General features: G+C 42.9%; 1 protein-coding gene across 5 annotated transcripts in view; it reads right to left on the reverse strand.

Moving 5' to 3' along the window:
• Window positions 1-25,590, reverse strand: part of fras1 (Fraser extracellular matrix complex subunit 1) — a 427,133-nt gene that overhangs the window by 241,355 nt on the left and 160,188 nt on the right. For all 5 annotated transcript variants that reach the window (XM_078402250.1, XM_078402222.1, XM_078402240.1 and 2 more), the window contains exons 3-9: window positions 24,582-24,689; window positions 19,303-19,395; window positions 18,310-18,469; window positions 16,120-16,253; window positions 8,904-8,987; window positions 5,559-5,660; window positions 1,058-1,249 (exon numbers count right to left, since the gene is read on the reverse strand). In XM_078402250.1, the coding sequence (XP_078258376.1) occupies window positions 1,058-1,249; window positions 5,559-5,660; window positions 8,904-8,987; window positions 16,120-16,253; window positions 18,310-18,469; window positions 19,303-19,395; window positions 24,582-24,689 (873 nt within the window). The remainder of the gene's footprint in view (window positions 1-1,057; window positions 1,250-5,558; window positions 5,661-8,903; window positions 8,988-16,119; window positions 16,254-18,309; window positions 18,470-19,302; window positions 19,396-24,581; window positions 24,690-25,590) is intronic.

Consider the following 25,590-nt stretch of genomic DNA (forward strand, 5'->3'; position numbering starts at 1 on the left):
CGCGTCTGCTCCGAACCGACAGAAGGAATACTGTGGCACAAGTCACAGAAAAATTTAATGGTGGTCACTGTAGAAATGTGTCACGATAAACAGTGCATCGCACCCTGCTGCGTATGGGGCTGCATAGCCGCAGACCAGTCAGAGTGCCCATGATGACCACTGTCCACTGTCGAAAGCGCCTACATTGGGAACGCGAGCGTCGGAACTGGACCTTGGAGCAGTGGAAAGTCGCCTGGTCCGATGAGTCCCGTTTTCTTTTAGATAATGTGGATGGCCGTGTACGTGTGCGCCGCTTACATAGGAAATTGATGGTACCAGGATGCTCTGTGGAAAGACGACAAGCTGGTGGAGGGAGTGTGCTGCTCTGGGCCATATTCTGCTGAGAAACGCTGGGACCGGCCATTCATGTGGACGTCAATTTGACACATGTCACCTAGCTAAACATCGTTGCAGACCAGGTACACCCCTTCATGGCAACGGTATTCCCTGATGGCAGTGGCCTCTTTCAGCAGGATAATGCGCCCTGCCACACTGCACACATTGTTCGGGAATGGTTTGAGGAACATGATGAAATGTTCACGGTGTTGCCCTGGCCTCCAAATTCTCCAGATCTCAATCCGATTGAGCATCTGTGGGATGTGCTGGATCGACAAGTCCGATCCATGGCAGCTCCACCTCGCATATTACAGGACTTGAAGGATCTGCTGCTAATGTTTTGGTGCCAGATACCACAGGACACCTTCAGGCTGCATCTACTGATGCCTGATCGGTGGGAGACAATTGTGGAAAAATGAGTGTGCACCAGGGTCAGGAATGGGGCGGGGGGGGGGGGGGGGGGGGGGAGTGGTGAGGGAGGGGGAGAGGGGAAGGCGGGGGGGGGAGAGAATGAGTTGGGGTGTGACCTAATATTAAATGTTCCTTCTAAAATTGGACAATTCTATATTGTGCAAATAACCAAACACAACATCTGACTATTTTTAGCTGGCCATTCAATTTCGCAGAAGAAATGGAGCCGTGCGTCATTTTACAACAAGAGTAGGCAGAGGGAGTTCCTTACCCATGAGCACTCCACCCTGGCACACTGTGCCAATTGGCAGAGGACCTGTCCTCTCTCGCACATACAGAACTCGCAACCAGTCCTTTTCCACATCTCTCCGTGATACCGGATGACACCTTCGTACTGGCAATGTCCCTTTCCAGACACACATTCCTCACAGCAGCGTCCAAATCTTTTAACTTTATTTAGCCCCTGGGGAAATAAATATAATGATATAGCACATTACAATTAGCTATTTTTGGCATTTTGAGACATTTTCACAGGGAAGGGAAGGGAAGAGGGGAGAGAGTAGGGGAGGAGAGAGCATAGTTAGAAAAAACTGGACTGAGATCCAGATTTTCCATTGTTAAATCCAGGGTCAATGAAAACAACTGGCTGGACACTCATTCAAAACTAGCGAGCAAAGAGGAGGAAAGCAGGAATCAGAACTAGCTGGGAACAGGAAGGGGAAGGGGGTATTATAGGCTGGTGGGGTTGCAGACAAGTCCTGGATTTTGCAACGATTTATATGTTAATGTGAGGAACTGAGATGTAGCACATCATCTCCATCTTCTCAAGGCAGTTCAGGATAACTATTTATGTAAGAAGGAACTGCAGATGCTGGTTTAAACCAAAGATACACTCAAAAAGCTGGAGTAACTCAGCGGAACAGGCAGCATCTCCACAAAATGCTGGAGTAATTCAGCGGCACAAAAAGCTGGAGTAACTCAGCGGCAAGAAAAAACTAGAGTAACTCAGCGGTACATTTTTGCATATCTTTCATTCAATGTTCTTTATCTCTCCACATCACCATCTATATCTCTCGTTTCCCTTATCCCTAAACAGTCTGAAGAAGCGTCTCAACCCGAAACGTCACCCATTCCTTCTCTCCAGAGATGCTGCCTGTCCCGCTCAGTTACTCCAGCTTTTTGTGTGTATCTTCAGGATAACTATTTATCTGCTTGATTTAGCAGGACTCAAGTCCCTTTAACTGTTGAGCTTTCCAAGGCACACAAAATTTGGCAGGCTAGAAATAATTTAAAGCAGTTAAGATCTGTGGAATTCCAGAATCCCATTTGATCAAATGTACCTGAATGTAATGGCTTTCTTGAGTCTTAGTTTGTTAAATGAAAACATAATTTAGAAATGCATTGCACCAACATTTTTCTTTCAATACATAAAAAAACTAACTTAAGTTAATGGATCTTAAGTTTACGAATGGATGGAAAAATGTTCCGCATAAATTTGATTATTAGATATTTTAACGATGCTGAAGTGATTTTTGGTCATGTTTTAATCTTTTTTTTAAAACGTAAATTGCCTTTATATTTAACCTACAGGTTTGTAGGTTAATTGGCTTCTGTATTTGTTGGTTAATTGGCTTCTGTAAATTACCTCTAGTTTTTCAGATAGAACTAGTATACGGATGAATAGAACTAGTGTACAGATAATCGTTGTTCAACGAAGACTCGGTTGGCTGAATGGCCTGTTTCCACGCTGTTTCTCTGAACTAAACTAATGTGATAGAATTTAACTTGGACATGTGTGAGAGGTTGCAATTTGGTCAGCTAAACCAGAGCAGATCTTACACAGCAATGGAAGGGCTCTGGAGAGTGTTTTGCAGAATGGAAAGAACCAGGGATATGCTTATATAGTTCCCTGAAAATGAAATCATAGGTAGAGAGGGTGGACTGGGGAGCATTTGGCACACTTAACTTCATCACTCAAGAGCACAGAATTCAGGAGTTGGGCCGCCATGTTATAAATGTGCAAGTCGTTGAGACTTGGAGTATTTGGCGCAATTTTGGTTACCTAGCTATAGGAAGCATGTCTTTAAGCTGGAAAGGGTGTAGAAAAGATTCACAAGGGTATTACCAGGACTGGAGTTATTAGGAAAGACTGGATAAGCTGGGATCTTTTTTTCCTGAAGTGTAGGAAGTAAAGGGGTGACCTGATGGAGATATATAAAATCATGAAAGACTGGAGCGACTAGGTTTGTATACACTGGAATTTAGAAGGATGAGAGGGGATCTTATCGAAACATATAAGATTATTAAGGGGTTGGACATGTTAGAGGCAGGAAACATGTTCCCAATGTTGGGGGAGTCCAGAACCAGGGGCCACAGTTTAAGAATAAGGGGTAGGCCATTTAAAACAGAGATGAGGAAAAACTTTTTTAGTCAGAGAGTTGTGAGTCTGTGGAATTCTCTGTCTCAGAGGGCAGGGGAGGCCAATTCTCTGAATACATTCAAGAGAGAGCTAGATAGAGCTCTTAAGGATGGCGGAGTCAGGGGGTATGGGGAGAAGGCACGAGCGGGGTACTGATTGAGAATGATCAGCCATGATCACATTGAATGGCGGTGCTGGCTCGAAGGGCCGAATGGCCTACTCCTGCACCTATTGTCTATTGTCTATTGTCTATGAGGAGCACGGATAAGGTGAATGCTTACAGTCTTTTTTTCCCAGGGCAATGGAGTCTAAATTGGAGATGTGATATAAGGTGTGAGGGAAAGATTTAAAAGAGAACTGAAGGACAACTCTTCACATGGTGGGTATGTGGAACAAGATATCAGAGGAGGTTGTAGAAGCAGATCTGGTTACAATACTTAAAAGACATTTGGATTAGTACATGGATGGTCAAATGCAGGTAAACGGAATTGGCTCGGATACACATCTTGGTTGGCATGGACAAGGTGAATTAAGGGCTATTTTCCGTTGCATAACTCAATGACTCTATCACAGCATAAGTTCAATATGTTGTACACATCGCCTCGCAGCTACCATCTGGCGCACTGTTGCATATATATTTGCACGCCTTAAGTAAGCATTTAAAAATAACATTAAAAAATAGCACTGTTTAAGCACTGTTAAAGATGCTCTGTATCTACTTGAAAATGCTCATGATAGGTCTTGAGAGGTTAAAAGGTCTTGATCAGGGAAATGAGAGAATTTGACTCCAAAATGTTTATTAGAGAATGCCAAAATTTCCTTTCTTTATGTCATTTCAAACACCTGTGCAAAAATGCTTTCCCTTTTATACTTCACACCCTCAAGTTAATTTGATACTGAAGAGTGAAACTGGATGAACAAAACAGTTGCGTGGGTTGAATTGCAGCATTCCTTCTGCCTTAGACCTCGACAAAGGATAGAAAGTCACAAACCTTTGGGAGTGGATTAAACTTCTCAAACACATAAACGTTTCCAAAGTTACCACCCAAATTCACAAAGTCACAGAGTTTGCAATTCCTGGACAAGTGAGGGCATGGAATGCTGTGGAAACCCTCAAAATATTATTGTTCTTCATTTACAATAGGTCCATCTGCTGGAGTAGCCACAGCAAACAACAGGTGGGAACATTTAAAAGTTGTTCACAGCCAAAACACATCCTTCAATCATAATTGCATACCCTTCTGCTATTCATGATCTAAGCACCCCACTGCTGTCAAAACATATAATTGCACATGATGTAAATGTGAAGATTACGTTTAAAGTCACACAATTAGTTTCCTATGCAAAGCCGGCCATGTAGTTAATTGTCATTGCAACTCTTAACTGATTAAACTAAGGCTGAAACAGAAATTTAACTTTTGATCAAGTGCCTACAGTGGGTTGGTGACCTAAACCATTGCCTTTACTTCAGATTTCAAAAGATTAGCAATTCTTTGTATAAATGCCACCAAATTCATACTCTTTAGACCAGAAATTAAAACAGAAAATGCCGAAAATACTTAGCAAGTCAGGCAACAGCTGTGAAGAGGGAAACAGCCCATTCCCTTCTCCATAGATGCTGTATGGCCCGCTGATTTTTGTTTAGCAATTGTTGTTTTAGGTTTTCAAAAACAGACTATGTTTTGCTTTTCCTAAATTTGGCTGCACACTCTTCAACTAAGGTTTCCATGCTTCTGTGGAAGAAAGCTTTTGCAGCTTAAATCCAAGAACATGATGTAAAGGCACTGATTTCTCAAAACCAAGACAAAGGCCAACTTTCAATGAATATAGGGACTGGCTGTTCATCAACAAAACCAATATGACCCCACACAACCTCAAACTCAATTAGCTCACTGTTAATCGCTAATAAACAGATGCACTAGGATAATACAGTTAATAGTGTGAAGCTTGTTGTATTTTCTGGCCTAGGATTATTATTCCATCAGTACTGGCAATTCCCTTTGGGTGGAAGGTCTTTGAAGCTGAAGCCTAAATGATGCCAATGAGATTTTGTGTTGGAATTAATTGCCAGGAAGCTGAACACAAGGACCACAACAGCTCTTTTCCCAGACTTGCTCATTATATAAATATCGAGCTCTACTCACACATACAAAAACAATTTATCCCTTTCCCTGACTCCACAAGAACTGCCAAAGAGTGGGAATTGCATGCCTGAAAATTTGGAAAGCTCTCCAATGGGTGGGTTTTCTTTCTTTGCTAAACCCAGGTGGAAGAAGCTGGTGAAAATGTACTCCATGATGTCCCACAAAACTCACTCTCTGTGACTTCCTCCGTGTGCGTGACCTGCCATTACCTTTTCACAAGTCAATGATGGGCACATCTGCGTATAACATCTGATTTCACCACGGTCACAGATGCAACTGGTGCATTCGGTCTTTTTCCACTGGTTACCGTGCTGAAAAAAACAAAGAGCAGCTTGTCAAAAGAAATACTCAACCTACATTTCACCAGTGGCCCTTGCAGTGTAATTACATGGAATGTAATGAACTTTATTATTTGGCTATTAAAGTGATCTGATCATGTTAACATTTTTATTACTAGCCACCAATTAATAAGCAACCGGTTAAGTGCTGGATAAATTATTTTTAGATGCTTTTTCTTAATAGATCGCCCTGGAATTGTTTGGAAATATCTGAATTGTGAATAATCATTGGACATCTTCAACCTCTCCTTATTGAGGTCTGAGGTTCCCACCTGCTTTAAAAGGGAATCAATACTACCGATGCCCAAGAAGAGTAAGGTGATGTGCCTCAATGACTACCGACCTGTGGCACCAATGTCAATGGTGATGAAGTGCTTTGAGGGTTTGGTTATGGTGCACTTCAACTCCTACCTCAGCAAGAACCTGGACCCACTATAATTTGCCTATCACCACAACAGATCAGTGGGGGACTCAATCTCACTGCCTCTCCACTCTGCACTGGACCACTTAGACAATAAGAACATATATGTCAGGCTGCTGTTCATTGACTACAACTTGGTTTCACACCATTTTCCCTTTCAAACGTTACCAAGTTCAGGGAACTGGGTCTCTTTCTGGTGCATCCCATTTGCTACTGATCCTCGACTTCCTCATCCACAGACCACAAATGGTATGAATTAGCAACAACACTTCCTCCTTGATAAAGCTCAATCCCTGCTCTACTCACTCTATACCCATGTGTAGTCAGTCACAATTCCAACATCTTTAAATTGGCCAAAGATACTACAATTGTTGGACGACTTACGAGTAAGGATGTGTCAGAGTATAGGAGGGAGATCGATTATCTGATTGAATGGTGCCAGAACAATAACATTGCTCTCAATATCAGTAAAACCAAGGAGCCGATTGTTGACTTTAGAAGAGGTCGACCGAGGATCCACAAAGCTGTCTTCATCAACGGTTCAGTGGTGTAGAGTCAACAAGTTTTACGTTTTTTGGCATGTATGTCTTTGAAGATCTGTCCTGGCCCCAGCAGATCGATGCAATCATAAAAAAAAGCCTATCGATGCCTCCACTGTTATAGAAGATTGCAGTACGTTGATGAATACTCTCTCCTTAACTTGTAACGGGGTACAGTAGAGCACATATTGACTGGTTGCATAACGGCATGATTCAACAACAAATGCCCAGAAGCCAAGGAGATTGCAAGAAGTGGTGGACACAGTCCATCATGGGTAGGTACTGAACCCCCCCCCCCCCGCGCCCCCAACCATCGAAGGGATCTATAGGAGACACTACCTCAAAATGTCACCTATTCCTTTTCTCCAGAGATGCTTTGTGACCCGCTGAGTTACTCCAGCTTTTTGTGTCTGTCTATAGGAGTTTGAAAACTGTGACCTCCAGGTTCTTCCCAACAATCATCAGGCTCTTGAGCACTACAAACAACAATTAAACTATGAAGATAGACACAAAATGCCGGAGTAACTCAGCGGGACAGGCAGCTAAACCATAAACTGTCTTGGGATTTTGTGCTTTTGTTTTGTGCTAATATTATTTTTTGCACTCTCTTTTGTTTATTGTGTTATTTGTGAGTACTGTATTTACAGACCTGTTATGCTGCTGCAAGTAAGAATTAATTGTTCCATTTGCAATACAAATGACTATTTAACACTCTTGACTCGAATTGTTCCAGCATTGTCACAAAATCTTTCCAGTTGATTATGTTTCTGTCAATATGGTTTGCAAGAGTGATGTCTACTAAAATTGCCTTTTTCAGAAATCTGGCATTTCTTGAGAGCATAAGAAACCAGTAAACTGTTTCTAGCAAAATACCTCAAGATATGAAACAACTTTTTAGAAATGTGAATGACTTTTGGCACAATGTAAGTCTACTCTGGGCATCGAATGATGAAGCTTAAAGCCACATTGTGGGACTGAGACTCATTCAAATCATCATTGTCGGTGACAGAAGCTACAGTGAAAGCACAAATTCAGACAATTTCTGAAAAAGCTGTAAATCTCATAAATGGACTTACAAACATTGCAGGAGTGTGTGGGATGTTAGCAAACAAATGTAACCAGGACATACACTGCATTACTCACTTAAGGAGAAATAAAAATGGCAAAATTCTGTTTTGTGCAATTAACCAGCTCTAAAACTCAAGGTTACATCAGAACACTGGAAAGCAAAACAAAAGTAACAATCTATCTTACATCCGTTGACGGTCATCAGCAAATTATCTAGTCAGGGTTTAAAGCAGCAAAACTTTTATCTTATTACATTAAAAGGGCCTATTAGGATACAACTAGACCAAGTGGATCCGTTGGGCCCAAAACCTCTCCTGCATTGGTGCAGCACCCTCCCCTCCTCCCCCCCTCCCTTCCTCCCCCTCCCATCCTCCCCCCTCCCTCCCCCCTCTCCCCCACCCTCCCCTCCCTCCCCCTCTCCCCTACCCTCCCCTCCTCCTCCTTCTCCCCCTCCCCTCCTCCTCCCCCTCCCCTCCCCCCATCTCCCCCTCCCATCCTCCCCCTCCCTCCCCTCCCTCCCTCCATCCCCTACCCTCCCCTCCCCTCCTTCTCCCCCTCCCATCCTCCTCCCCCTCCCCCTCCCCTTCCCTCCCTCCCTCCATCCATCCCCTACCCTCCCCTCCTCCTCCCATCCTCCCCCCTCCCTCCCCTCCCTCCATCCATCCCCTCCCCTCCTCCTCCCCTCCTTCTCCCCCTCCCCTCCCCTCCTCCTCCCCTCCTCCTTCTCCCCCTCCCCTCCTCCTCCCTCTCCCCTTCCTCTCCCCCCCATCCCCCTTATCCTTTCTCCTCCCCCCTCCCTCCCTAGGAGATAGATTTAAACTTTAAAATGTGAATAACTTTAAATATATAACATCGATTTCCATGAAACCTTCCATTAGCACCAAAGGGACGACGGTGAGTAAGGTGGGCCTAAAATTGCCGCACTACCGTGTACCGTTTTGGCTGTAGTTCAGGAACAAACAAACAAACAAATGAGAGGTTTAGTATATAGATGCGCACGATAAGGGAAAGGAGTTAGTACATTCAAAGGTGTAAAAAATTTGATCCTAACCATATTTGAATTGATAAATAAAGCCGCGAGACATGAAAGATTGGCTTATCATATCGCCTGACCTGGACTTGGGCTCACGACCAAATCTGGATCTTAACTCATAAAAATCTAAACTTGCAATTCAGCCTGAAGGTTACCTCGTACTTCCTCCCTGCCAAGGAGCAGGGTTTTGGCAGACATTCAGGACAGCACTTTCCAACCTGCAGTACCACATCTTCATCCTAAAGTTAGTGGAGACAAATAACATAAATTAGGAAACCTGGGTGGATACATTACTTGTCCTGTTTTCATTTATTAATATTTAAATTCTAAATGACAATTACAGGAATTTCTGGCAGTTAAATTCATATTGGGATCACGGCTGTTGATCAATAAAGAGAAGTTTTGATTTCACCGCCATCCATCCTGCCGATGCAGGCTCTAGTCCAAACATCACATTCTTTAATCGTACTGCTTATATTGGAAATTTCCCCAGTTAGTAAATGTATGCTTATCATCACCATATCCTATATTACAAGTGCATTGGTCACTGTGGATAAATGCTGAGATATCATCCCATTGTGCTTTTGGTGATTCATCCCTGTATTTGGCTGTGGAAAGATGTGGGAAAACAGAAGCAGATCACAACACTGCACCAACAATGCATGCATCCACAAATGTGAGTGGAAAACAAATACATTTTGCATTGATTTATTTACGTTTTCTTTCCACATAAATTCAATGAGAGTGAATTTTATTCCATATATCTAACTTTCTGTTCAAGATTATGAAATCCATAAAGATAAATTTCCATAACACCAAACAGCCAAAACACAAGGACCACCTGTATTGAGAGTTTAATTTTTTGTGGTCATGTCCTATAGTCCACCATCAACTCAGTGGAAATTTTCCAGAAGGTGCATATGCCTTAATGCAATTTAGATCCACCCTGCAGAATCCTTGTGGAGCAGCAGGTTAATTGGTATTGTTATATTATTTATCATGTTCTTGCTGTGTCATGTTATCGTAATTCCCCAATAATTCCTCATTGTAGGTATGACATTTAGGGAAAAGCTGTGATCATTGAGTGTCTTTTGGTGCACTAAGAACTTTAGTTTCTTGCACTAGTATCACATTTATTGATTTTTTAATTTTTTTAAATGTATTATATATTATCTGTACATATTGCGTTTAAGGGGCGGTTAAGCTGGAAGTTTTTTGTTCCTTTGTTGGTACATCAGACAATTAAACTATCTTGACTCTTCATCTATACAAATGTTTATGAATAAAAAGGATGAACATTCAGAGTTAACATGTCCAACTTTTACCACTTGAATTCCAAGTGAATGTTCATTCATTATAAATACATATCTCAGTAAAGCACTAATATAGATTGCACAATAAAAATCGATGGGTTTAATGGCCATCTCCAAATACATTGATTCCATCTTGTCCACTCTTGTCCAATCCCAACTGACTTAAATGCAAGACATCTCAGACGCTTTGCACCACTTCAATAACTTTTAATTTCTAGGCCTCCATTGCCTCATCTTTACTATGAATGTCAAGCCCCATTACATTACCATTCCTCACCAGGAAGGTCTTGGTTCTTCCTTGAACAAAGACCCAATTGGTTTCCCTCCACAAACACTCTCCACCACTGGCAGAACCTGTCCTCACCCTCACCAACCTCTCTTTTGACTCCTCTCACTTTCTTCAATTCAAAGGTGTAGCCATGGCACTTGCATGGGCCCGAGTTGAACCTGCCTTTTTGTTGGTGACATCAAGTAATCCTTGTTCCTAACATACCCTGGTCCCATCCCCCAACTCTTTCTCAGCCACATTGACGACTGTGTCAGGGCTGCCTGCTACACCAGTGCAGAACTCGTTGATTTCATCAACTTTACTACTAACTTCCACCCTGCCCTCCATTTCACTTGGACTATCTCTCCCCTTTCGCGACCTCCATCTCCATCACAGGGGATTGACTATCAATTGTCCACTATAAACCTGCTGGCTCACATTACACCTCCTCTTACCCAGGTTTGTCGGTTAATTGGCTTCTGTAAATTGACTTTAGTCTGTAGGATAGAACTAGTTTTCAGGGATCACGGCTCAGCATGGACTTGGTGGGCCAAAGGGCCTGTTTCCATGCTGTATCTATAAATTAAACTAAACTCAGCAGGAGAATAGCTGGAAGAACTCAGCGTGTAGGCAGCATCTGTGGGGGGAAATGGACAATTGATATTTTGGGTTGATGATGCAATGTCTGTTAGATCCAGGGTTTCGACCCGAAACATAGATTGTCCATTTCCCCCCACAGATGCTGCCTACCTGCTGAGTTTGTCCAGTTATTGCCCTTTTTTTGCAACAGATTAAAAAATCTACAGTCTCTTCTGCCAACACAGACAATCTATGCACTGATGCGAGTGTGAGCACTGTGCTTGAAAAGGATCATATCCATTTAATATTGATTTCTCTAGTTCTTTCAGAATTGGAAGACATTTATGGGAAATGTATTGAAGATATAAACAATGCAAGATTTGCAAGTCCCTTCCCTCTGACTGCATTAGCATTCCTTTGGCTTACATACAGGACTGGCCGCCTCACACTGGCACCATTAATGACACTGCAGACCAGGTTGGTCGGGAGGAGATCCACTTATAATGGAGCTGGGGCCACTACTCCTTCCTGCGCTCCCATCAGCCTCCCTCCCGCTCCAGCTACACACGCCTTCACGGAGCGCACTCCCTTAAAAAAAAGCAATCTTTCCTAATGAAGTTATTCAAAACACCATTAAAAATTGACTGTGGCTGTGGGATAAGAACCGTTTAAAAATTTACAACTGTAGCACTAAGGACAACATTTGCAATTAACTTACAAGCTATCTTGTCAAATGTGAGGGAGTTTAGGAATAGAGCCTATACAAACTGAACTGTGCAAATGAATAAAACCATCTGCTCTCGTCAGGAATGATTCAACTTCCAAGTAAAATCAAACATAATTTTTAATCGGCCAGTGCAAGCAAACAGAAACGGATCAATAATTAAAACATGGTAAATGCACTGTTGATTGAAGAAATATTTAACTACGGCACTGGGGTGTAGAAGGGAATGCTCATTAGTTATTTAAACAGCTTATAAAAGGTCATTTTTAGTTTGCAATTTCTTTAATCAATTTATATTCCACTGTGTAAAAGATGTAACAAACTACGTTGCTTTGCATATTTTATTTAAGTGGTATACATACATTTGCAGACCTAATGATACAATTAGGAAGGTTATAACCCAAGGCTGGCTTGAACCAGTTGCGTGAACCATGTTTTGTTTGATGTTGGGAAACAGAAGCCAACACTTGCAGCTCTCCAAGACTCACTGGCATCCTGCTGTCCTTTATTCTGAGCTGCCACCTCGGGCTGAGTAACAAGAACAAATAAGAGCCACACTCTTAATGTGTGGCTTTACTCAGCTGAGTTTTCTCTTTAACTTCCAGTCACTAACATCACATTCCTTTACCTTCAATACATTTCTCATCAGTGGTCCAATCTTTCCCTCTCAACAGCTGACAATGCAATATATTTATTTGTATGTGACAAATAAATTTGACTTGACTTGACTTATCACGTGCAGGCTGGATCCCTCCAGCAATTTCTCTGTGGACCTTCCTACTTCCAGCCTGTAGAAGCCACAAAGCTGAAGGGGTTCATACTGCAAGGCCTGTTCCCCCTTTAACCTCACCCTTGAAGGGGTTGACTAGATCTCAATGTGCATCAAATTGCCCTGCAGGTGCTGCTTCTTCTCCAGTTATTTGGTCATCTCCTCTGAATATTCATGACTTGACAATCCAGTGTGTTTGCTCACAAGCTGCCTCCAAAAGATCACTAAAGATTTCAATGTGCTTTCTCCTCCTGATAAACACCTCGGTCCCTTCTCAGCTCTCTCCCTGCTTGTCCACTCAATTGTCACCATCACGTCAAATGGGCAAGAAGTGTCAACGTTAGATATTGTAATTTATCCAGTTCTCAATTGGTCTCAGAAAATTTTGTCAAGGAATTTTAGAAATTACATGCAAGTCCTAACCAATTGTTAAAATTATAATTCGGAGATAAACATCAAAGTGTTGTATTTTAAAAATCTGAAAGATAATGGAGATTGATTGCATGTGACCACAGCCAACATTTCTCTGGCTGCATGTTTTCCTACTTTTGACTCCAGGTTGATCGCATTTGATTGCCAATTTAAAAACTGTTCACTGCAATGAAAATCCTTATTGTTCTGTGCCAATTAGAGCCTGCCTGAAGACATTTTCTGATGCAGTGTATCTCGTTCCAAGCCCTTCACAAATCAAAACGAGCAGGCACAGAGATTTTATTGCAATTATTTCCCTTGAAGGTATCAGACCCCTGAAACAAAGATGCTGCAGAAGTTGCTGAGTAAAGCGATTGAATGATTCAAACACAGAATTGCTGGATAACACAGGATCCCGTTCGAAAATGAAAAAGAATGATGACACATGAGACTGCAGATGCTGGAATATTGAGCGAACAACAAAATGCTGGAAGAATTCAATGCGTCAGGCTGCATCTGTGGAGGGAATAGTCAAACGATGTTTTGGGTCAGGACCCCTCTTTCGCCTTCAACCCATATCGTTCCCTCTGGTTTTATATTTGCTCTTCTTTTTTCCTTATCTGACATTGTTTTGTTTCCATGTCACTTTTACCTTTGTCACTTACTCCACCCAGGTGCCAATTAACCTCCATCCCTTCACTTGTATCCACATGGTTGCTGAACACTTTAACTCCCTTTCCCATTCTGACCTTTCTGTCCTGGGCCTCCTCCATTGTCAGAGTGCTGCCAGACGGAAATTGGAGGAACAGTATTTCGCTTGAGCAACTTATATTCACCGGTATGAATATTGATTTCTCTATCTTCAAGTAACCCTTGCATCCCCTCTCTCTCTGTCCCATCCCCTACCCTAGTCATTGTACTAGTTTCACTTTCATCCTGCTGAGTTTCACTGTTACTCATTATTACCTTCCCCATAGCCAACAATGAACCATTGTAGGCACCACCATTCCTTGATCATCGCTGCTGGCTTTGATTTGTCTTTTTGCACATCTATCATTAATTTGTTCAATGGAACAAATAAAATGGAGCTGTCAGGCAAAGAAAGTAAGCAGCACTGTGAAGTTCACCCATTGAGAGAAAGCAGGAGACATAAGAAACTGCAGATGCTGGAACCTCAAGCAAGGCACAAAGTGAAGGAGGAATTCAGCAGGTCATGCAGAGCGGGAGAAACAGGAAAGGGAAATGTGGGGCTCAAGGATGAGTGAGGAGCTTATGGATGAGGGGAAAGGAGCAGGGTAAGAGGCATGGTGAGACATAGTGGGAGAAATGTGTGTGCACCAGGCGGGCAGGCAGGGGAAAGAGAGGGGTTAACACTTAAAAATGGAGAATTCAATGTTCACACTGTTGAGTTGTAAGCTACCCAAGCAGAATGACCTGCTGTAATTAAAGTTTGCTTGTGGCCTCACTCTGGCAATGGAGGACACCACGGACAGAAAGGTTGACATGGGAATGGGAAGGTGAGTTAAAATGGTCAGCAACCGGGAGATCTACCAAACCTTGGTGGACAGAGTGCATGTGTTCAGCGAAATGGTCGGTAAGTCTCTGTTTGGTCTTGTCGATGTAAAGGGGACCACATCAGGAGCACCGAATCCAATCAACGAGATTGGAAGAGGTGGACATGAACCTCTGTCTCACCTGGAAGGGTTGCAGGGGTCCCTAGATGGAGGCGAGGGAGGAGCTATATGGACAGGTATTAAAGACGCAGTTGCAGGGGGAAGAATCTGAGGAGGGGTAGGATTGGGTGGGAAGGGATGAGTGAACCAAGGAGTTGCAGATATACTGGTCTCATATAAAAGCAGAAAGGGGTGGATACGGGAAGGTGTTAATGCTGGTGGGATCATGTTGAAGGTGACGGAAATATCGGAGAATGAGGATCGGTTGAGGGGACTGGTGGGGTGAATGGTGAGGACCAGGGGAACGGTATCCTTGTTTCCTCTGGGGGGAGGGAGAGAGGTAGAGCAGAACTGTGGGACACAGAGGAGACATGGGTGAGGATGCATCCACAACAGCCGAGGGGAAACCACGTTGTGAACATCTTGAATGTTCTAGAGTGGAGAGTCTCATCCTGGAAGCAGATGTGGCAGAGACAGAGAAAATGAGAGTAAGGGATGGCATCCTTATAAGAGGGAAGGTGGGAGAAGGTGTAGTTAAGGTAGCTGTGGGCAGTAGAGCATTTGTAGTACACGTCACTTAGATACCTCACACGCTCTTCATCACTTCAACAACTTTAATTCCCAGGCCCCCCATTGCTTAATCTTTTCCATGAATGTACAAACCCTTTGCGCTTCAGTTGCCCTTCCCTGGGAGCAGCCCTAGAGGCCGCTAGATTTGGTGTTGTCACAGGGGGGGGGGGGGGGGGGTGCTCAGTCCAGCGGCGATGAAGTCACAGATCCTGACCTGGAGGGGGGTCAGGGACACGTAGCAACGTTTTGGCTTCAGGTTGGTTCAGGGGATGGGGCCTCCGACTAAGGACAGTCGGAAACAAGATTGGGTCCTACAGTGTCGGTGTGATCTGGTCTGGAGGCAAATGAGGGTGCGATTCGTGGTGGAGGACATCAGGAAAGTGAAGACGTGCTGGTTGAAAGTGCGGTCCATAGGTCGTCTGGGCGAACGTGGCCCGGAGCTGTGGGGGTGACTGGGGGTGACTGAGCGAGGGCCAGAAGGTGCCAGCACATGGCAGAGGGTGCGGAGTGTAGGGCCTTGAGGATGAACTGTTGCATGAAGCAGTCAGCAAGAGGGGGAAGAAATTAGCTGCATCTTGTGGTGAACTGGTGAACAGGTTGGGGCTCGGTCTATCCCTTTTGTAGACATTAGATGATTTTGATGACGTCACGGTGGCGCAGTGGTAGAGTTGCTGCCTTACAGCACCAGGGACCCGGTTAGAACCTGACTATGGGTGCTTGTCTGTAGAGCGTTTGTACGTTCTCCCCATGACCTGCATGGGCTTCTTCCAGGATCTCCGGTTTCCTCCCACACTCCAAAGACGTACAGGTTTGTAGGTTAATAGGCTTGGTATGATTGTAAATTGTCCCTAGTGTGTGTAGGATAGTGTTAGCGTGCGGGGATCACTGGTCGGCGCGGACTCGATGGGCCAAAGGGCCTGTTTCTCTCTGTTGCTCTAAACTAAACTAAATATGAAACAGGAGGATTGAACCGGAACATCAATCTGGAAAGTCTCATCCGTGACTACTTGTCACCATTTACACAGGTATTTCACTTAAGTGTGATACAATGAGACGCCACTCACCTTCTTACAGTACACTGGCTCGCATTCTGCAGTGTAGCATTGTGCCTCTCCATCACTGCAGACACACTTTGAGCAATTGGTCGGTTTCCAGTCTTCACCATCCCTGTACGTTCTTCCCTCGAACTGACACGATCCTGTTCAAAATGGCAAATGATACGAATAAACGAGTGATCAAAAATGACATGTATAGTTTTACTCCTGTCGCCTTAACTCCACATCAGCATACAGCGACCGGGTCCCAAGCACAACCTTATGTGAATGATCAGGATGGTCGCATGTTCTGGTAAAACATTTGGGTTCAGGTTGACTCAGTCTGTGTGGCCAGATTCAGTATATTGTCCAGGTCATGATGATTTGCTTTGCATTACCACATATGTTCATTGCTCTTGATCAATGGTAACAGAACAATTTTTTCCCCAGCTTATTTTCAGATGCCTCTGGTGTGGGCATGAAAAATATTATATGGACTCAGCCTTACCTTGGGTTCTGATCAGCCGTAATCAGATTGGGAGGTATCACAAAATGCTGGAGTAACTCAGCGGGTCAGGCAGCTTATCTGGAGCATTCCTTCTCTCCAGAGATGCTGCCTGACCCGCTGAGTTACTCCAGCATTTTGTGATACCTTCGATTTGTACCAGCATCTGCAGTTATTTTCCTACGTAATCAGATTGGTGATCATTTCGGCTTTTACTTTTATCCCCAAACAGACCAAAATAGTACATTTCCATATGCAAAGAACTAAAACTGGCATTGAAAAGGTGCATTTACAGGTCACGAAATGGTTCTCTTTTCACAGTTGCCAATAAGTCGATTTTGTCCATTAGTCGGAAAATACACAAAATCAATTTATCAGATAATCATAAACCTGCAATATTGCAATGAACGGTATCCAAAGCCCAAAAGTTTGATAAGAAATAACTATTATCAATGTGGAATGAGAATGGAAACTAGCTCTGCCATTCGTATGAACAAACCTTTGCAGGAATGTCAGGCTTTGAATTTAATAATATGATGGGAGCTGGTTGATATGTATAGGTGTCCATAAATTGGGCATTCATGACCCTAGGGAGAGCCTGCAAATTAAGTTTTCAACACACCTCTAAGGTATTACACAATTTATCAGTCATAATTATAACAGTGTGACATTTACGGAAGCTGATTTGCACAAGGCAACGTCCATGATCAAAAATGAGCGGCACAAAAATTGGACAACACAGTAGCGCAGCGGTAGAGCTGCAGCCTCACAGCGGCAGACCTGGGTTCAATCCTGACCTCAGGATTTGTTTGTGTGGAGTTTGCATGTTCTCTCTATGACCACATGGGTTTCCTCCAAGTGCTCTGGTTTCCTCCCACATCCCAAAGACCTGCAGATCCGTAAGTTAATTGGCTTCTTTAATTTGCCATAGTGTGTAGGATGCAAAAGTGGGATAACATAGAACTAGTGGGTGCATGATCAATGGGCGGTGTGGACTCGGTGGGCTGATGGGCCTGTTTCAATGCTGTATATCTAAACTAAACTAAACAAATGACCAGTGAATCATTTTAGAGTCATATAGTTGGCTGAGAAATGTTGGGTGGCCATGGGACACTCTTTGTGCCCTGTGGGTCATGTTCAGATGTATATTATGTCCATTTAAACAAGTCTTTGGGACTTCACTTTGATGCATCAACCAAATAGTTGAAACCTTCAACAGTGCAGCATTCCCTCTGCACAGCACTGATGTGCCAATCTACATGTGGTTGGCATCTCAGTGGCAAGACTGCCATCAAATGTGCTAATCTGTCTCTTAAGGACTGCAATAAAAGAGTATCACAAAATATTTAGGAAGAAACTGCAGATGCTGGTTTAAACCGAAGATATTAGCCCATCAGAACAGAAAGGCATAGCAAGTATTTCATGTGTTACCTCCAGTCTTGACAGACTGAAGAAGGGTCTCGACCCAAAACGTCACCTATTCCTTTTCTCCAGAGATGCTCTCTGACCCACTGAGTTACTCCAGCTTGTTGTGTCTATCACAGAATGTTTATTCTCTTGACAACTTTTCATGCATTGATTTTTATCTTTTGAATCATTTGTTTAACTGATGAATCATGAACAGTTAATAAATTAACAAAGTAAATCAAAAGCATCATGACAATTAACCCATCAGAACAGAAAGGCATAGCAAGCAGAAGTATTTCATGTGTTACCTCCAGTCTTGACACAAATTGGGCAGCAGTCTCCAACAGGGGTATACACGGTTTCTCCTCTCCCACAAGAAATGGAGGGACAATATTTTGGGCCACATGTAACTTGCTTGCTGGTACAGGAACAAACAGTGCAATCTGTCCTTGACCATTCAGTGCCATCCTGAAAACAAGAGCATTGTCACCCCTCACATAACGTGGAATATTCACTACTTGTTCAAAACAACAGTCATTGACATTGGTGCTTTTAATTCTGAGTTCCTGTTAAATACCTGAGCTGCTGCACAAAGCCTATTATTTATCAACTAACTATTGATTAGGATTGATTGGCTGATAAGCACAATGTCTTTGATCCCAAGCAAATCTCTGAATTACCCAATGGAATTCTCCATGGGAAATTCCATCTTAACTTCAGAGGTTAAAGGGATGATTCCATGTGGAAACGCATTTTGGTCACAAGCACGATAGTAACAGCTCCCTGGTGTACTTCCCTCCTTTGTCATTTCCACCAGCTGCAAAGGGATCCCACACCCAGTCACACCTTCCCATCCCCATCACTTCCAGCTTACTGCAAAGACCATTCTCTCCCTGGTTTCCCCTCTTAAACTCAGCCTATTCAATACTCTGCTGCTCTTATCTTGCCATGAAACAAAATGGATCAAACCTGTCCGCAATGACATATCTTACTTCCATAAACCTTTAATTTAAAATTCCTTTACCATAACATGCAGTTATTGTTAAAGTTGTTACCATTAAAAATGGGACAGTTTTATGATAGAAGTCCGAAACATTTGGAAATATTTTCATAAGACTTAAAGTTAAAGCATTATAGAAAAATGGATATCAGAGGCATGAAGGTTATGATCACATGATGCTTGTGTACAAAAGCATTATGATTGCATGTAAACAAAATATTGTTAAGTGTAATGCATATTCTTGTTGTAGAATCTGATTTTTCACTCCCCGTGAAACGGCTGCAAACCACTGGTAACTCACCCCATGAATCTGCCCTTCATATTCACAGAAGTTTTCCGTTCTCAAGGCACACTCAGGACAGCAAGTATTTAGATTGATTTTGAAAACTTCTCCCTTATAATGAAAAGTGAAAAACAAAAGTTGTCAAATATTTTACAGGAAATGTAAAATTAATATGTTGCCACAAGGATTTTTTTTAAAACATTTAAGCTAAAATTCTGTTATTCTTATTGAACAATGGTTGATTATGTAAAATAAGAAGGAAACAATGCAATATTACAAAGTAATTTTTGAAGGTGCCAATGAAAGGCGTATGACAATCAATAGCTACAATTACTAATTCCAAATATAAATGCAATGGAAAGATCATTTTGGTCCACTTACTCGAATAAACTTTTTTTAAAAAATCTCACCATTAAATCTCACCATTTTCTGGAAATGCTCCTTGTATGACCAGTTGAACCAATAAGTTAAAGCACCCATACTCACTAATTTTTAAAGGAAATTAGCGTAACTGTTTTTGGCAATAATCAGTCAGCCTGTCAGCTTGAGCTGCCTTGTCAGAAGAGCAAGGCGTTGGTCAGTAAAAGGTGGCAGACCATGTGCTTATGATCATCCTGTTTTATAAGAGATCACACACAGCCAACTTCCACTGCTTAATATGAAGATCAGGGCTCATGGACAAACACACCACCAACTAAGTTGAATATTGCTCCACCATCATAACCTTGGAATTCAGAAACTCTGACAGAGCATTACCAACCTAAGTGAAGCACAGGGGGCAGGAGATGGTTGATTCAAAAACAAGGCAAGTGCACCTTCTTCTGGAAGGGTAAACTAAAGGAGTAATGCCATCTTTGAGGGGATGCTTTTGCTGTGAAAATAGAACTGAAGAGCCAGACTAATAATAATAACAAGAACATTACATGAAGAAATATTTGTACAATTCCTTGAACATCCCAATATGCAGTACAGCATATTGAACGAAACACAGTCGCAGAGATGGCCAAAAGCTTGATCGAGGTGATGAGCCATCTGGGTTGGCTTAAGAGAGGAAAAGGGCAAGAAGATGGTTCAGCTACCAATGGAGAAATGGATCAAGGGATCTTCAAAGCAGCACAGATATTTTGGAGGGTTTGCACAGCTTGAGGTATCGTTGATGGGGTAATATTAAGGCATAAGCTAAATGGCAACAAATCCAGAGACAAGGTTGAAGAGGACTCGGGCAGCAAACTATTGAAGAACCTCAAATTTACAAAAGAGTAAAACAAGGAAGACCAGTCGGGAATACATTGAAACTGCCCAGTCTGAAGATAACAAAGGTGTAGCTAATGATTTCAGAGAGATAAATTGGGGCAGGAACATTAACAGACTAGGTAAGGGAGATGAATGGGTAATATGTAAAACAAAGCTTTTCACTGTCCTCAGTACATGTGACAATAATAAAACCAAACCAAAAAATAGTCGTTGAATCCCTCTCTATCTCGTCCAATATTCCAATATGTGTAAAGCGAGCAGAATTTCAGTAACTTTACAACCCATTTGGGAGATGATGTTATTAAAGGAACAACGTACTCCAATCCTATTGCAAACTCACAAGAGTTTTGTCTTTAGGAGTACTGTCATTTTGATGGCATCAACAGTATCCGCAAATACGAACGAACCCACCAATATGGACTTATTTACTATGATTTTTATGATTGGGCAGATGCACCACAGAAAGCACATTGTCGGTTGCATCACAGTTTGGTTTGGGAACAGGTCTGCCCAAGACAGCAAGAAATTGCTGAGTTGCAGATGTAGCCCAGTCCATCAGGGACTGATCAGGCCCCACCATTGACTCCATCTACACTTCATGCTGCCTCGGAAAAGCAGCCAACATAATCAAAGACTTGTCCCACCCTGGTCATTCCTCCTTGTCCCTGCTCCCAGCTGGCAGAAGGTGCAGATGGAAAAAATTATACACCAGCAGACTCAGGAGCAGCTTCTGTTATCAGGCTTGTGAACGGTCCTTCCATTAGCTAGGATACTGTATGATTCACCTGTATCCCATTGTGGACATTGGACTTGGTCTATGGAACTGATGCGCTACAATGCTGAATTATATTCTGCATTCTGTATCTTCCCCTTTGCTCTATCGATTGTACTTGAGTCTGGCTTGCATGGTGTATCTGATCTGTTTGTGTAGTGTGCAAAACAAACTACATTGTGCCTCAGTAATTGTGACAATAATATAACCAAACCAAAAAATATTAATTGAAGCTCTATCTGGTCCAATATTCCAATCATTGGTGTGTAAAGTGAGCAGAATTACAGTAACGTTACACCCCAACTTCTCCGTGGATTGTCACCTTGTGGTGGTGGAGAAGCTTGTGTGGTCCTGAGATCCTGAGAGTGATGCCGTCTGGAGCTATGCTCCTGGTATGGTCACTCATGGCGGTAAGGTCCAGGGGGAGGTCCCTGAGAAAGAGCAATCCAACCAAGACCTCAACGGTGAAACAGGCGGAGGATGATGGCTGACTTTAGTGGAGCGTCACAATGGCTGGGAAGGCGGATGAAGGCTGCAGTGGGCAGGTGCTGTAGAGGGGAAGGTAGACGCTCCCGCCCCCACGAATCTTGGGCAGATGAGGCTTGTCAGCCTGGGAAGGCAGTCCATCTAGGAGAGGGAAAACTCTGATCTAAAACCTCCACCTCCTTGTGGCCATATCCAGTCATGGAAAAGGCTTCAGGAGTGAACCTCAAGAAAAATCTGGAGTCGGAGTCCCTAAGGCAGTTCGTCGCTGTCTACAACCTCGTTCTGGTAGCTCCTGGTAGCGACGGCGCTGGTGCCAAACTGTAACGGCTCTGCTGTTCCTTTGGATCGATCAGCGACTTGGAGAGGGGGGACGTGCTGCATGGGCAACAGCCTGTCCTTCATATGACATCGCCCAGGCCTGCATCCGACCACTCATCGATGCTGCTCCAGCCGAGGGTTGGAGCAAGCAGCCAACAACCAGGATGCATCACCCATGGTCAGCCATGACCGAGGGGGGCCTTAGAGATTAGACAACCCATTTTCAACCACTTGGAATGCATCCTTAAATACATGTGCAATTAAAAAAAATAATGGGCAACGTTTGATGAGTAGTATTTTAAGATAATCAGTAAGATACGAGACTTAGATTCAGTAAGTAAATTTTATGGCAGGTATCCGAGTATCATCTTCTTGCAAAAACTAAACAAAACTTGGAATGGACTCCAGACAAAGTGGACACATAAATCTTTGATCATTTTAAAAAAAACATATGCGAGGATGGTCTTCAAAGAATCGTTTTAAATGGACCAACCAGTGAAGATTTCTTGATATAAATAGAAAGTGTGCAGAAATCCCCTTTTCATGTATGCATTTACAACAATAACAAAATATATGCCTGCCAACCATGCTTTGTTCTCAATACCACACATGAAGCTTGCTTCTTTCTACTTTTTCATGTCTGTCAGCATGGGAGGTGACACATTTTATCTTGTTTCGCCTCAAGGCACTGTTTCAGTTCACACGCTTGGCAGCTTTGCTCTTGTTTAATAAATATTACTCTCTCATCAGGAAAGACTTTCACCTCAACTGGAAGGAATTCCATAGAGGTGACTACATGACGCAACATAAATACGGCATTCACATAAAGTAAGGAATCAAAATCAGCATTAAAAAAATTCTGTGACTACATATTTTAAAATTAATAAATAAAAATAAAAATAAAAATAAATAGATTGTGTAATTATTTTATTATCATGGCAAGATTATTCCCCGTCCTGTAAGTCAAAGTTGGCAAGACTTTTAATTCTCTATTGTCTAAATTGAGGTGAAAATGCTAATTTTTCTCTCAGATACATGGTTACTGAGGCCTAAGGCAGATAAATCTCTACTCTGTTTCAAACATGGTGCCTCACAAAGCAAGTATTAGAAAATAAATGAGGGCGAAGAGAATTTCCTTCATTCCCACCTGTCTATCACCAAGGGATCCAGGCATAGAGTCATAGACCGATGCAGCTCAGAAACAACCCCTTTGGCAAAATTCATCTATGCCGACTAAGTTGCCTAACTGAACTAGTCCCACTTGCCTACACCTGGCCCCTACCCCTTCAAACCTTTCCTTTCCATGTGCCTGCCTAAGTGTCTTGCAAATATCATAATTGTCTACCACTTTCTCTAGCATCTCGATCTATACACCCACCACCCTTTGTGTGAAAAAGTTGCCCCTCGGTTCCTTTTTAAATTTTTCCCCTCTCACCATAAACTAATGTCCTCAAATTTTAGACTCTCGCACCCTGGGGAAAAGACTGTGACCATCCAACTTATCTGCAACTCTCATGACGTTATAAACCTCTATGTCACTCCTCAACCTCTTATGCTCCATGGGGGTAAAAAAAACACCCTTTCCAATTCATTGACATCTTTTCTATAGCAGGGTGGCCAGAACTGTACACAGTACTCCAAATGTGGTTATACCAACATCTTGTGCAGCTGTAGCATGACGTTAAACACATGTACTCTATAATCTGACCACTGAAGGCAAGCGTGCCAAACGCGTTCGTCACCACCCTATCCATCTGTGTGATCATTTTCGATGTACCTGCACATCCTTGGTCTTGCTCTGTTCTACGACACTCCCCAGGGCTCCGCCATTTGCTGTGTTAGTGTTGCCCTGGTTTGACTTAGCAAAATACAACATCTCACATTTATCTGAATTGAACACCATGTTCCATTCCTTGGCCCATTGTCCCAGTTGATGAAGATCCCGTTGTAATCTGAGATAACCTGGAAGACCTGCTCATGAACTGCTTTTGAAGTGAGTGCGTGCCAGCCGTATAATCTGGAGGCAGACCTGGTTCCTTGCGTGGAGACTTCTGAAAACTGCTGGCACAACTCAAATGGCCATAAAGTATGAAATCTTCAGTGGCGGGATCCCTCACAGAACTACAAACAGTTCATTTGTGCCCTATTTTTCCTTGCCTTCCTTCAACAGGATGCGCAAATATTGCGAATGCCATCTGATACAGTTTGACTCTGAAGTGAAACTGTTCTAAGCCTGGATTCTGTGGTTTAATTCGGAGTGTTGATCAGCACATTTCACAAACTATCAAAAAAACTCAACGAACTGTCAATTAAATCCAATTTATAATGTATCAAATATATTTGTAATAAAAGAATTATTGCTATAAACCTGTGAAATAAAAACCGTTAATAAGTTTCTATTACAATCTTAGGAATCTACTCGCCACTGATATCGGGAGATATTAAAGACATACGGCTGCAGAATTACCTTATTGAAATCACACTGTGGGTTCTGACATTGGGTGACTGTGCATAAGACAATATCACTGTGGCAGTTGCAATCTTGGCAAGAATCCGGCTTCCAAACTGTGTTATTCTGCAGAATAAAGGAAAAAAGGGGTCAACTCAAAGAGAAGAAAATATTTCCAGATTCACTTTTACAGCTTTGTTGGTTTAGACTTCACCCACTGCTGTATATTCAGGATTCAGCAATTTGCATACCAACATACACGTTATCAGACAAAAATCATGTTCAATTGATCTCACCTCCCATCAATGTCACTTCTGCTCTTATGCTGTTGTCTTTGTAGTGAGTTCAGCCACAGCATATCTTGGTAAATATCAGAGGAAGAGAATTCTCACCTAGGTTTGCAGTGAGCATCATCACTTGAACAGCTCAGAGAAGCCATGCCACTGAGGAAAATGGGAACGAGAAAGGGCACGAAGGAAAATGGGAATTTGGAATGTGACCAGCTGGGCAGGGGAAGGGCGGCACGGTGGCGTATCGGTAGAGTTACTGCCTTACAGCACCAAAGACCCGGGTTCGATCCTGACTTCGGGTGCTTGTCTATATGGAGTTTGTATGTTCTCCCTGTGTCCTGCGTCAGTTTTCTCCGAGATCTTCAGTTTCCTCCCACACTCCAAAGACATACAGGTTTGTAGGTTTATTGGCTTGGTTATAAATGTAAAAGATTGTCCATAGTGCGCATTGGGTAGCGTCAATGTGCGTGGATCGCGGGTCGGTGCGGACTCGGTGGACCCTTTTTCCGCTCTGTATCCCTCAGAAGGCAGTGGAGGCCAATTCTCTGAATGCATTCAAGAGAGAGCTAGATAGAGCTCTTAAAGATAGCGGAGTCAGGGGGTATGGGGAGAAGGCATGAACGGGGTACTGATTGAGAATGATCAGCCATGATCACATTGAATGGCGGTGCTGGCTCGAAGGGCCGAATGTCCTACTCTTGCACCTATTGTCTATTGTAAACTAAACTAAAGTCATA

The sequence above is a fragment of the Rhinoraja longicauda genome, chromosome 1 (assembly GCF_053455715.1).
Source record: "Rhinoraja longicauda isolate Sanriku21f chromosome 1, sRhiLon1.1, whole genome shotgun sequence".
NCBI lineage: Eukaryota > Metazoa > Chordata > Chondrichthyes > Rajiformes > Arhynchobatidae > Rhinoraja > Rhinoraja longicauda.